The sequence below is a fragment of the Dama dama genome, chromosome 17, assembly GCF_033118175.1.
Source record: "Dama dama isolate Ldn47 chromosome 17, ASM3311817v1, whole genome shotgun sequence".
NCBI classification, from domain to species: Eukaryota; Metazoa; Chordata; class Mammalia; order Artiodactyla; family Cervidae; genus Dama; species Dama dama.
The window spans coordinates 41,565,491-41,579,902 of record NC_083697.1 but is presented as its reverse complement, the minus strand read 5'-3'; the positions used below and the strand labels follow the sequence as shown (position 1 = coordinate 41,579,902).

General features: G+C 37.2%; 1 protein-coding gene across 8 annotated transcripts in view; it reads right to left on the bottom strand.

Moving 5' to 3' along the window:
• The window catches only part of FAM13A (family with sequence similarity 13 member A), a 326,145-nt gene that overhangs the window by 261,668 nt on the left and 50,065 nt on the right, over positions 1-14,412 (bottom strand). For all 8 annotated transcript variants that reach the window (XM_061164408.1, XM_061164407.1, XM_061164404.1 and 5 more), the window contains one exon: positions 5,716-5,893. In XM_061164408.1, coding sequence (XP_061020391.1) covers positions 5,716-5,893 — 178 coding nt within the window. The remainder of the gene's footprint in view (positions 1-5,715; positions 5,894-14,412) is intronic.

Below are 14,412 nucleotides of genomic sequence, written 5' to 3'. Positions count from 1 at the left end.
AGGCTCTACTAAAAAGCTGCAGTCATCCGGACAGTATTGTACTGGCACAAAGACAGAAACAGAGATCAATGGAACAAAATAGAGAGCCCAGAGATAAATCCATGCACCTATGGACACCATATCTTTGACAAAGGAGGCAAGAATACGCAATGGAGAAAAGACAATCTCTTTAACAAGTGGTGCTGGGAAAACTGGTCAATCACTTGTAAAAGAATGAAACTAGAACACTTTCTAACACCATACACAAAAATAAACTCAAAATGGATTAAAGATCTAAATGTAAGATCAGAAACTATAAAACTCCTAGAGGAGAACATAGGCAAAACACTATCCGACATAAATCACAGCAGGATCCTCTATGACCCACCTCCCAGAGTAATGGAAATAAAAGCAAAAATAAACAAATGGGACCTAATTAAACTTAAAAGCTTTTGCACAAAGAAGGAAGCTATAAGCAAGGTGAAAAGACAGCCTTCAGAATGGGAGAAAATAATAGCAAACGAAGCAACTGACAAAGAATTAATCTCAAAAATACACAAGCAACTCCTGAAGCTCAATTCCAGAAAAATAAACGACCCAATCAAAAAATGGGCCAAAGAACTAAACAGACATTTCTCCAAAGAAGACATACAGATGGCTAACAAACACATGAAAAGATGCTCAACATCACTCATTATCAGAGACATGCAAATCAAAACCACGATGAGGTACCATCTCATGCTGATCAGAATGGCCGCTATCCAAAAATCCACAAACAATAAATGCTGGAGAGGTTGTGGAGAAAACGGAACCCTCTTACACTGTTGGTGGGAATGCAAACTAGTACAGCCACTATGGACAACAGTGTTGAGATTCCTTAAAAAACTGGAAATAGAACTGCCATATGACCCAGCAATCCCACTGCTGGGCATACACACTGAGGAAACCAGAACTGAAAGAGACATGTACCCCAATGTTCATCACAGCACTGTTTACAATAGCCAGGACACAGAAGTAATGTAGATGTCCATCGGCAGACGAATGTATAAGAAAGCTGTGGTACGTTTACACAATGGAATATTACTCAGTTATTAAAAAGAATGCATTTGAATCAGTTCTAACGAGGTGGATGAAACTGGAACCTGTTATACAGAGCGAAGTAAGTCAGAAAGAAAAACACCAATATAGTATATTAACACATATACATGGAATTTAGAAAGATGGTGATGATGACCCTATGTGCAAGACAGCAAAAGAGACACAGATGTAAAGAACAGACTTTTGGGCTCTGTGGGTGGGATGATTTGAGAGAATAGCATTGAAACATGTATACTATCATATATGTGAAACAGATCACCCACCATTCCAGGTTCAATGCATGAGACAGGGTGCTCAAGGCTGGTGTACTGGGATGACCCTGAGGGATAGGATGGGGAGGGAGGTAGGTAGGAGGGTCAAGATGGTGAACACATGTACACCCATGGCTGATTCATGTGAATGTATGGCAAAAACCACTATTGTAAAGTAATTAGCCTCCAATTAAAATAAATAAAAAAGAAAGACATCCTATGTTCATGGATTGGACAATTTAATATTCTTAACCTAGCAATAATACTCCCCAAATTGACCTATGGAGTCAATAGAATTCCTATCAAAATACCAGCTGGCTATTTTTTTTTTTTTTTGCAAAAATTTACAATATGACCCTACAATTATTATGGAAACAAAAGGGGCAATCTTAAAAAAGAACAAAGTTGGATGATGGACACTATTTCAATTCAAAATTTACTAAAAAGTCACAGGAATCAAGACAGTGTGGTAACCCCATAAGGATAGACATATATCAATGGAATAAAACTGAAAGGGCATAAATAAGCCCTAACAGTATAGTTAACCAATTTCTGACAAGAGTTCCAAGACAATTCAATTTTCAACAAATGGTACTAGGAAAACTGCACACCCACAGACAAAAGAATGGAATTGGACTCCTTCCTTATACCACACAAAAATTAACTCCAAATTAACTCCATAGACTTAAGTGTAAGAGTTAAAACAATAAAGCTCTTTAAAAAAATCTTAATATGTTAGGAAAAACCTTAGATACAACACCAAAAGCATATGTAACAATAGAAAAGTATATTGGACTTCATCAAAATTAAACATTTTCTGTTTGAAAGGATACAATTAAGAAAATGAGAAGACAACTTATAGGAGAAAATATATGCATATCCCACATCTGATAAAGGACTAATATCTAAAATATATAACAGACTTTTACAATTCAATCATAAAGACAAAAATCCAACTAAAAATGGTCTGAGGATATGAATAGACATTTTCCCAAAGATATACAAATGGTCAATAAGCATATAAGAAGATACTCTATGTCATTAGTCATCAGAGAAATGCAAATCAGAATCACAATGAGATACTACTTACCATGGAGACTCCAAAATTCCTCTGAAAGGGAAAATGTATAGATATGGAGAACAGGAAGGAGCCATACAAACACCAGAAATAAACTCATATATGCAGGAAAGTAATATGTGATTGAGCTGGTATTGTAAATTAGCAAGGAGATGTACTACTCAATGAATGATTTTGTAAGCTATCTATTTGAAGAAAAATCAAACTGGATCTATATGCAATACATATAAAAATAATTCTAGAGAAAGTAAAAACCTAAGCATAAAACGTCTAAATGTGACAAAAGAAAAATATGTGTTGTAATCTTTTTATGATATATCACTATTAAGCAAGACAACATAATTAATATTATTTAGAAATATTATTAAGACCTAAATTCTGAGAAGCAAAAAGAGGAAGAGATGACACATTAAATTAAAATTTTAAAAATGTATAAAGCACCATAATAAAACTAAATGACAAACAACAGAACAGGAGAAAATGTTTGCAATGTTTATAACAGACAAAAGATTATTTTCCAGAAGATCTAAAGAACCTCCACAAAGCAGTAAGAGAGATGTACATAAAGAATCACACTTAGGATGTACACTATAATTCTGTTTTAATATAAAAAAATTGACAACCTCAGCCCTCATCAATTGAGGTATAGCTAAGTTAGAATAAATTTCCATTATCTAATAGTTTAAAGAATGAGGTATATAGATCTTTTGACATTAAAAGTTCTAGTGCTACCATAAAAACAATCAAGCTTCACAATATACACACTTGATCCCATTTATATTTTAAAATAGATTTATGGTTGTGTTCAAAAAGGATACACACCTACTGGCTACTAATTTTCTCTCTAGAGAGGAGAGAGGAATGGGAGGAACTACTGAAGGACACTTTTATTCAATATATCTCTACACTGTTTGAATATTTTACAATGATAATATTACCCAGTCAACTGAATTTAATAACCTATAACTGGAAATACATGTGAAAACATAGTAATTAAGAGTCACCTAGAAATCTAGTATCCAGAACACCATCATATATTACTGGTGTATTTTCTTCCAGCTTTATGATTGTAGATTTCTTAAAAATATCACCTTGTTTCTCAAATTTACAGCCTTTAATGAGGATTTCCCCTTTTGGAAAAAAGTCTTCCTCGTCTACTGATGATCTCATTCTACTGACCATACAATGTATACATTTTATTCGCCTAAGTCAGTGGTCATGTATGGATGTGAGAGTTGGACTGTGAATAAAGCTGAGTGTCGAAAAATTGATGCTTTTGAATTGTGGTGTTGGAGAAGACTCTTGAGAGTCCCTTGGACTACAAGAGATCAGTCCTGGGTGTTCATTGGAAGGACTGATGCTGAAGCTGAAACTCCAGTACTTTGGCCACCTCATGTGAAGAGTTGACTCATTGGAAAAGACCCTGATGCTGGGAGGGGTTGGGGGCAGGAGGAGAAGGGGACGACAGGATGAGATGGCTGGATGGCATCACCGACTCTATGGACATGATTTTGGGTTAACTCCAGGAGTTGGTGATGGACAGGGAGGCCTGGCGTGCTGCGATTCATGGGGCCGCAAAGAGTCGGACATGACTGAGCAACTGAACTGATTAAGAAAAGTATTTCATTTGTCTTTCAGTGCTTCATGATGACAGAATTGTCCTTAAATGGCAGACTTTCTACCGATGATCTTTATTAACATTTATGGACTATAGTCACTGACCTAACTGTGGTCACAGGAACTGAACTAACTACTTTTTTCTTATCCTAAATATTGGAACTTCAAAATAAACCACTTCTGCCTCTTTGGACTCAATCAGATAAATGAGTACAGCACTTAGTAAGCATTCAATAAACACTAAGTGCTGTAAGTATTATACCTTATTTCAGGAGAAAAGTACATAGTAGTGACTTCTATAACCATAAATTTAGAAATACACATCAATTAGTAGATCACACCAATGTGAATGAACTTAATGCCATTGAATTGCATACTTAAAATGGCATATATTATGTTTATTTTACCACAATAAAAAATTTGAAAAGCTATACTGATTAAAAGAACATATAATAAAACTCATTTTTTATTTGATATTTTGACTAATTGAAGCAGGTTACTAGAAATTCCAGATCAAGCCCAATCCAGCAAATCAGCAATGAGGTATGATCTGTATGTCACTAAATAAGCATTCTATTTACAGATTCATTTTCACCTCTTCTAAAATCTAGGGTTTCAAAAGCGTTTCCCACTTTTATTTCTTACATGTAGGTCACCCAAGGTTTACTTTGCAGATACGTGTATAAAGAACAAATACAGTCTTTTCACTACCATAGAGCTCTTGAATAAGAGTGGAGACCATGTTTGAGATATTCATTCACAAGACCCTGATATATCCTATGAAATCCCATTATTCAAAATGTAAATCTCTAACATTACAAAGGAGATAGTTGTTCTAGGTAGAACTTTTCTCCACAGAAGATTGTAAAAAGCTTGCAACCCTGTAGTCACTATGATCTAAGCTAGAGTTTATATTTAGAGTCATTCTGAAGACAGTACTATTACTAGTTCCACTGAATGAGTTTGTAAATTAATGGAGTGGATAAGCACATATACTATTAAAAAAAACTTAAGAATTTCTCAGAGCTTTAAACTGTGAATGCTCTTTCTTTCTCTTTCCTTATAAGCGGAGGAAATGTATTTAATATCAGAGATATTAAATGGAAAGCTAAAAGCAAAGTCTCTGGTTTGCAAGATCATATTTCATGTATTAATGATTGAACATCTTTGAGGAATAACAGGGAGAATATAAAGCTTTATGAAAAGTTCTTGTGCCTAGTGATATAGCACCTACCAAGGAGATTAGTTTATTTCTAATCTATTCCTAGAAAACAAATGTAGCTGAAGTTACATTTTTTCTGTCACTGACATAGCCCACTTGTTACTTTCTACCCATTAGCAATGATTTATAAAAAATTACATACTATATCAAACTCTTTCCCTCTTTTTCTAATCAATTTTTTAAATTGATTTTTAAATGTTGTTTTTAGTCAAAGTAATACTAATTCCCAGAATTTTAAATAAAGTTGTTTGAAACATTAAAAATTATGGTTTCATAAAAAGGCATAGCTTTCATCTCAAAAATTGGGATTAAAAAAATGCTAAAATGCCCAATACCAAGACAGAATTCCTCCAATATAAACTGGTTGACTTGCTAGTCCGAAATCCGCTTCTACATTGCAGTAATTTTAGGCAGTTGTAAAGGAAAAGGGCATATGTGATGAAACTAACAGCAAAAGTTCACCAACTTACTGAAAGCAATTTGGCCCAAATACAGTGGCAAGATTGTGAACATTCATGCGGTTCTGCACATGGTGCTTGGCTACTTCTGTCAAGAACTGGCAAAGGTACTTGAGGAGGCAGTAGTGGGTATCTGGCAGCTCTTCTATTAAGGCTCTTAACTTACTCTCCTGAGCATCATTTCTGTCATCTGGGAGAGAAAAAAAAAAAAGAACAAAAATTGTTCTCAGGTATATTTTACGGTAGTTAAAAAAGATACACAAGTACAATACATCCCAACATTTAATTCAGAAAATCATTCCCAGGGACTGAGATGTGCCATTATAAAGAGGCATGTTTGCTTTTTCTTTGATCCTCAAGCATTTGATTTTAATTTTCAAGAGTAACTGACTTATTCAAGACGTCCTGAAAACCACAAGCTTTTTATTCAGTGAATAAAATAGGTTGGTATTTCAATTCTGTGTTTTCTTGCCACAGATTAAGATAACGGCTGGACTTTGATCCATAGCAGATCTTCCATTTCATTTTTGTCTTCAAGTCTGTTAAAAACAAGAATCTCTTGGTTGAAAAAACTTCATGTAGGAGACCTACCCGGATCACCATGAGTGACACCAAACTCAATAATCAGGGGTCTGTGCACAGAGAAAATGGAAAGAATCTTTAAATTTTTAAGCAGCATTTTAATCACCCACATATCACAGAGTTTAGAATTTGATATGTGCTTCATACAAAAGTTTAATAACATTGTGTGTGCCTAGTCGCTATGTTGGATTAGCGTATCTGACTCTTTCTGACCCTTTGGACTGTAGCCTGCCAGGATCCTCTATCTATAGGATTTCCTAGGCAAGAATACTGGAGTGGGTTGCGATTTCCTCCTCCAGGAGTTCGTCCCGACCCAGTGATTAAACCCTAGTCTTCTGTGTCTCCTGCACTGCAGGCAGATTCTTTACCCACTGAGCCACTGGGGAAGCCCCAATAACCTTGTATGAAGCCAAAAACTTCCAACAATGTGCCAGAATTCACAGGCAGACATGTGAAAAGTTTCCCTCAATTCTCAGAGATCTGTTTTGTTGATATTTAAATAGTAAAGTTGCTATCTTAAGTAAGTCTGTATACTACTTTCTATCAGAGGGACACATGAATCTTTTACAGAAAATACTTTTCAGGGAATAATGACAATCTATCAGAGATCAAATAGTCAACACCTGTTGGATCATCGAAAAAGCAAGTGAGTTCCAGAAAGACATCTATTTCTGCTTTATTGACTATGCCAAAGCCGTTGACTGTGTGGATCACCACAAACTGAGGAAATTTTTTAAAGAGAAGGGAATACCAGACCATCTGACCTGCCTCTTGAGAAACCTGTACGCAGGTCAGGAAGCAACAGTTAGAATTGGACATGGAACAACAGACTGGTTCCAAACAGGAAAAGGAGTACGTCAAGGTTGTATATTGTCACCCTGCTTATTTAACTTATATGCAGAGTACACCATGAGAAATGCTGGGCTGGAAGAAGCACGAGCTGGAATTAAGATTGCTGGGAGAAATATCTATAACCTCAGAAATGCAAATGACACCAACCTTGTGGCAGAAAACAAAGAACTAAAGAGCCTCTTGATGAAAGTGAAAGAGGAGAGTGAAAAAGTTAGCTTAAAACTCAACATTCAGAAAACTAAGATCATGCCATCCGGTCCCATCACTTCATGGCAAATAGATGGGGAAACAACAGAAACAGTGGCAGACTTTATTTTTGGGGGTCCCAAAATCACTGCAGATGGTGACTGCAGCCATGAAATGAAAAGACGCTTACTTCTTGGAAGAAAAGTTATGACCAAGCTAGACAGCATATTAAAAAGCAGAGACATTACTTTGCCAACAAAGGTCCACCTAGTAAAGGCTATGGATTTTCCAGTAGTCATGTATGAATGTGAGAGTTGGACTCTAAAGAAAGCTGAGTGCCAAAGAATTGATGCTTTTGAACTGCGGTGTTGGAGAAGACTCTTGAGAGTCCCTCGGACAGCAAGCAGATCCAACCAGTCCATCCTAAAGGAAATCAGTCCTGAATATTCATTGGAAGGACTGATGCTGAAGCTGAAACTTCAATACTTTGGCCACCTGATGTGAAGAACTGACTCATTGGAAAAGGCTCTGATGCTGGAAAGATTGAAGGCAGGAGAAGGGGAGGACAGAGGATGAGATGGTTGGATGGCTTCAGTGACTCAATGGACAGGAGTTTGAGTAAACTCCGGGAGTTGGCGATGGACAAGGAGGCCTGGAGTGCTGCAGTCCATGGGGTCGCAAAGAGTCAGACATGACTGAGTGACTGAACTGAACTGATCCTTTAGACAAATGTCTAAGAGAATAAAAATTTGAGCCAATTATATTTAACACACATTGGATAGATAGGCCAGCTGCTCTAGCCGGTCAAAAGTGTAAGAAACAGAAAAGTGAGGCAAGAAAGATGCAAAGGAAGAGGAGTGTCAGTGTTACAAACACATAGGTAATGTGCAATGGCAGGAAGTGAAAACACAGAATGTCATAGATTGCCACTGACAGTGGCTGTAGGTCACAGGATAAAAATGCAGGCTAGGAAGCAGGTTTAGCTACCTCCTGCTTTTGTGACCTTAGACTCTTCACTGAACTGTTTCCTTATTTTTAAGGGTAATATCAACTATCTAACAGGGTTGTGATGAGGATTAAATGAGTCGACAGTTACAGAGTATTTAAAACAAACTAGGTGACACATACCAAGTGCTATGTTAAGTATTTGTTAAATAAGCAAAGTAATGTTTTGCTTTACCTTTATTACCTTGGTTTTATGAATGCATTGAGGTTTTAGCGAAATGCCTTTTAATAGGAACCCATTTCACCCTTATGACTGTCAGAATAAGTGATGCTGTCAAAAATAACAATGCTGAAAATGTATAGATGTCCCATCTTTGGTAGAATCATATTGGAGAACATTCTATTTATGACTGGAATAACTCCATTTCTTATTGTTCACAAACACTGTGATCCAGTAAACTATAATTTCAGGGCAAATAGATCTCTTGATACTATAAGTTATTCATATTGATTTTTTTTTTTTTTTTTTTTTTTTTTGGCTGTGTGGGCTGTTTTTTCTCTAGTTGCAGTGAGCAGGGGCTACTCTCTAGTTGGGGTATGCAGGCTTCTCATGGCAGTGGCTTCTCTCGTTGCAGAGCACAGGCTCTAGGGCCTGAGGGCTTCAATAGCTGTTTCACGTGGGCTCAGCAGTGTGGCTCCTGGGCTCCAGAGCACAGGCTCAATAGCTGTGGCACATGAGGCTTAGTTGCTCAATGGCATGTGGGATCTTCCCAGACCAGGAATCGAACCTGTGTCTCCTGCAATGGCAGGCAGATTCTTTATACTGAACCAGTGGGAAAACCCTACCTTTTTTTTTTTTAATCATATCCAAATATTTTGATAATCCATAAAGATGTGGCATGTTGCATATTATCATGTTATTTTCTACTGTACTATAATCTTGCCTAGTAGGAATACAGAAGAAATGGAAATAATTGTTTGGAGTGATTAAAAATAAATTGATAACTATCCACTTCTCATACCTTTATATTATAAAGATAAATATGAACTAAGAGGGGCTTCCCTGGGGGCTTAGGGTAAAGAATCCACCTGCCAATGCAGGAGACACAGGTTTGATCCCTGATCTGGAAAGATCCCACATGCTACCGAGCAACTAAGCCCTTGCACCACAACTCTTGAAACAGGGCCCTAGAGCTTGAGAGCCACAACTACTGAAGCCCACATGCCCTAAAGCCTTTGATCCACAAAGAAGCCACAACTTTAAGAAGACTGTGCACTACTGCTAGAGAATAGACCCTGCTAGTTGCAGCTAAAGAAAAGCCTGCATAGCAAGGAAGATGCAGCACAGTCAAAATAAATACATAAAATTAAAAAAAAAAAGGAACTAAGAGAAAATGTACTCCTATTTGCCTTTTTTTTCCTTTTGGTGACTAAGGCAAAGTGAGTCTGGATGTTTTCATGGGTGTGTGCTCTCTTTCTAAAATGTGGATTAATTCCCAGCATTTCAGGGTATAAGCAATAGCTTTCCAACAGTGTTGACAATGGACATCTGGCCTTCTTTCTGGCTCTGAAGTGAAACTTCAAACCCTACGGCAATGTGTGAAGACACTAGATCAAAAAAAAAATTTTTTTTAAATAGTTAGGAGTTTATGACATCTTTGAAAAGCAGCAGTACTTTGATGATTTACTTCCACTATTTTGAAATACAATGAGTAATTTCCCAGGAAATAAAACTGACAAAAAAAATGGGAAGGGAGACATCTATTCAGAGAATCTCCAACTTAACAAAATACCATGAAAGCCTTCATGGCATGAATGAAAAAAAATCATGAAATATGCTCTCCAAAAGCAAAAATAAGTATGAGGGGGAAAATATATCTATCTCCTCCTACTCACAAGCATTCCCGCTTCCTCTGATGGAAGACAGATTCACTGGTTCACTCTCCTTTGGCGGCTTTGACAGCAGTGCAACACACTTGGACCTTAATATTCATAGCTCACCTCCTGAATCTTCGTTCAAACATATCGGCAGTGAAGCAAAGACTTGACTTTATTAGCATGACATTTCTTTTCATCTCTTCTCATAACAATTAATTACATGAGACGTGAGTTAGATCCCTGGGTTGGGAAGATCCCTGGAGGAGGGCATGGCAACCCACTCTAACATTCTTGCCTAGGAAATGCCATGGACAGAGGAGCCTGGCAGGTTACAGTCAGACACGACTCAAGCAACTTAGCACCCACAATAATACTGAGAATCTGCAATTTATACTGCTTTTCCAGAAATCTGGGGTAAATATCACCTTTACTGCCCACCTGCAGCTATCCCACAGATAAGACTTCCTCCACAGAAGATTAATAACTGCTCCACACATTTAGAATGTTCAGCCTAGCACTGAGTAGGCAAGTATTGGTGCAAATGTGCCTAAGAAGATGCCTTTTGATGTTTTCTAGAAACAAAGTTCATAATAACTATTATTGTTTACTTTAGTTTTTGATTCACTGATACCTAAATATAATAAAGAGTACTGTATTCATTCACGTTCTTACATTTATATTGGTTATGACAATGTCTTAAGGTCTCACATCATAAATAAGAATGAGCAGTGCTTCTATCTTGGGCACACTTATTCCTAATGTATACTTATCCACACTATGTGTGATGTCGATCATGTGCTTTCTGTGTGTCTGTCTCTAACACCAGAGATACAGCACTAAACAAAATAAACATCATGCTTTCATTAAGCATATTCTATTTGGGGAAAGAGGGACACGACTGAGCAACTATGCACTGCACATCACAGATATATTAAAATATTTTAACTGTTTTAGAAAAGTGTGGTTACTTCCAGAACTAAATTGGAATAAATATTAGGATGTGTATAATTTATAAATCCAAAGAGCTTAAGAAAACTTTGTACATGGAATAATGGTTAATAATTGAAAGTCATCATTTTCCTTAATGTCAATCTTTTCCTAGGAGAAGAACTAACTTTTTCTATTAGTGAAAAGTGCCATTTCAAATTATCCATGTTTCTTACAAGATTTTCATTATTGGCTGAATGTGACCCTTTTTTTTTTTAAAAAGCTAAACCATGAGCAAAAACCTAGCACACAGTACACGTGGTATACAGGTAAACGACTCAGCAGTTGAAGAAAACTGTACAACCAGAACTTCTGTTCCAGACTAGGTAGCAAACACTGAAGCATGTGACAAGTATTTGCTCTCATTAAAAAGAGATTACAATCATAATCAGCAATAATGGACCTAATCACGGGATGGCACCCTACTCTAATCTGGACATTCATCCTAGTGCTTGTCACGTGCTTTGACTTTTTGATGGCCAGGAAGTTACACTGTACATACAATCTTAGCCTCAAGTGGGGAAAAAAAACAAAACAATTGGCAAAATGCTAATCTCTACTACAATATATCTCAGGGCCATGGGAAGGTCAGCTATTAAAAGAACCAAAATATTTAGCTTCATGGCGCCAGATTATTGAAGTAGCTTTTTATTTCCTCATTAATTCTCACACAAGGATTTACGAAAATTTGCTAATCTATTAGAACAGTGAGTTGCTGCTGACTCTGAAGCTGGAGAAAGGTCACTAGCTCAAGAATGTGGACCGCCTCCAGAAAGAGAAGCCAGCAAGAAATCAGGGACTGCAGCTTCACAGTCACTTAGAACTGAAAGCTCCCCAAAACCCAAATGAGCCTGGAAGCAAGAACTCAGGCGGACACCTTGGTTTTGACCTTGTAAGGCCTGGAGAAGAGAAACCAGCTGAGCCTACACAGTTCTCATGGAACAATGAGATAGCAAGTATGTGATGTCTTAAACCACTATATTTCTGGTAATGCAGCAGTAGCCATCTCACACATCCCCAGCTAGAGATGACTAGATTGAAACAGAGACATTCATTAACTTTTCCATGTTCACACAACTGCCAAGTAGCCAAGCTGCAACTCAAATCCTGGCAGTCTGACCTCAGAGCACATGCTCTGACCAGTTCATGCCTACAACGCTCACTTATGAGTATCACTATCACACAGCACCCAGCACACTGCCTCAAACATGTCAATATTTAAGAAATGTTTCTTGAATCAACAAATAAATAAGCAGAACTGGTGAGGAGTAGTAGGAAACTACTACTGGGAGTAGGAATCTCCATTTATTTACAATCAAATATAACATCTTAGGTCCCGGGGTATATGTGGGGAACAGCATTTTAATTAAAGGGTCTTAAGAATTTCTGGGCACAAAATGCTTCATAAAACAACTAAGAATAAACAAAACATGAATTCCGTTTCTTTCTAAACATGCAGAAGAATGGGGAAAATAATCATAAAATGCCAGCTATCCTGGATTAGACTGGGTTTTACCTCTGCATTTCATTTCTCGTGAGTGGAACCATGTCTTTTTAGAGTGATGAGAAGTTTATATACATAATTCTATCTTGTGATTAATGGAATTGGTATTTTTCCACGTGAAAGGAGAGGTTATATTCTTACAGCTCTCGCGCAACCCTTGCTCATGACAAAGTTCTCAACGCCTCACACAAATTTCTCAAAGGGCAGACTGATAAAGTAACTAATAAAAATTAATAAATGACAACCTATTTTTAGATGTTATTAATAAAACTACAAATCTTATCATTCTGATTAGCTCCTGCAAGATGTAGGGTTATGTTTATTGCCAAATTAGCCTGTATCTAGACTGACTCTGCCACTCCCAGAATGGACCTGCATGTGAAAGCAAAGGCAAAGGGTGCAGCAAAAACAAGAACTGGATGATGCTTTACATTTCAGTCCTATAACCAGAAACTAACGCTCAGTGACACCAAGGAGAACATCAGCAAATCTATGCTGCAGACATTCCCTGAATGCCTCTCAGTGGGGACGAAGACATCGATTAAAAACATAGTAAGCATTCAAATAATCTATCCACATAGCAAAACTGGGAGCTCACATCTAGGCTAAATGTGAGACACAAGGGTGTAGCAGCTGAAGATTTTGTTTATAATGTAGAAATGTCTGTACACAAGAGAATGGGAAGCGCTATCATTCCAATATAGGAGGGGCAGCCTCCCACAATGACCCTAATCTTCAAAACTACTGGCAATATTGCTGCCAATAAAACTTGGCTTTCTCCATAAAGCTAGTGCTATAGTAAGTGGGCAAAGTACAGTTAAGTATGTAGTTTCAGTGCAAATCGTATTACTACTATTCTACCCAATCCCCACTACTGATCCAGCTGACACTATTGCTCAGCTGTAAGTGGACTGGACTGATTTGATGTCCTGTGACTTAAACCATCGCCCAGAGTTATTTAAGGTTGCTTTGGATGTCCCCTTCTTCCCCTGAAGTCTTCAAATTGTGTAGGGACTCAGTGTAAAAGTTGACTATGCTCATGGGCTCAGCAAAGCAGGGGTTCAGGACAGAGCTTAACATGGTTCAGGTAGAGCTGCAGGTGGCTAGCAAGCTGGTCACTTGGCATCCTTTCAAACCGAAACTATTTAAACAATAAACAAATTTTCAGTATTTGATGAATTGATTCTATTGATACAGGTTGTTTTACCTTTTTTTTTAGTAAGTCCCTTGTTGACTGTTCTTTCTTTTCCTCTTCCAGCTCAGTCTAAATAAGACTTCTTCATGATAGCATTCGTGAAGAGTGCAGAACTTACTGAAGATTTCACTCAGTTTGTGATAATTCATTCCAAAAATCCCCAACAGACATTATTTTCATGGCCCTGGAGCTTCATGGATCTCTCTTTCTCCCCTTCAAGCCTATAATTTTCATGTTATTACAAAACTCTACTGCCTGTACTATGAGGATAACGAAAATGAAAAACACAGACAATAACAGGTACTGTTGATGATGTAAAGAAATTGAAACTTCCATTAATTGCTGATGAGAATGCAAAACAGTACAGCTACTTTGGAAAATTGTTTCTTAAAATGTTAAAGTCACCATTTGGCTCAGTAGTTTCACTCCCAGGTAGATACTGAAGAAAAATTAACACATATGTCCATATAAGAACTTGTACATAAATGTTCATAGCAGCATTATTCCTATGAGCCAACAGGTGACAACAACCCAAATGCCCATCAATTGATGAATGAATAAATACAGTGCAGTATAGTTG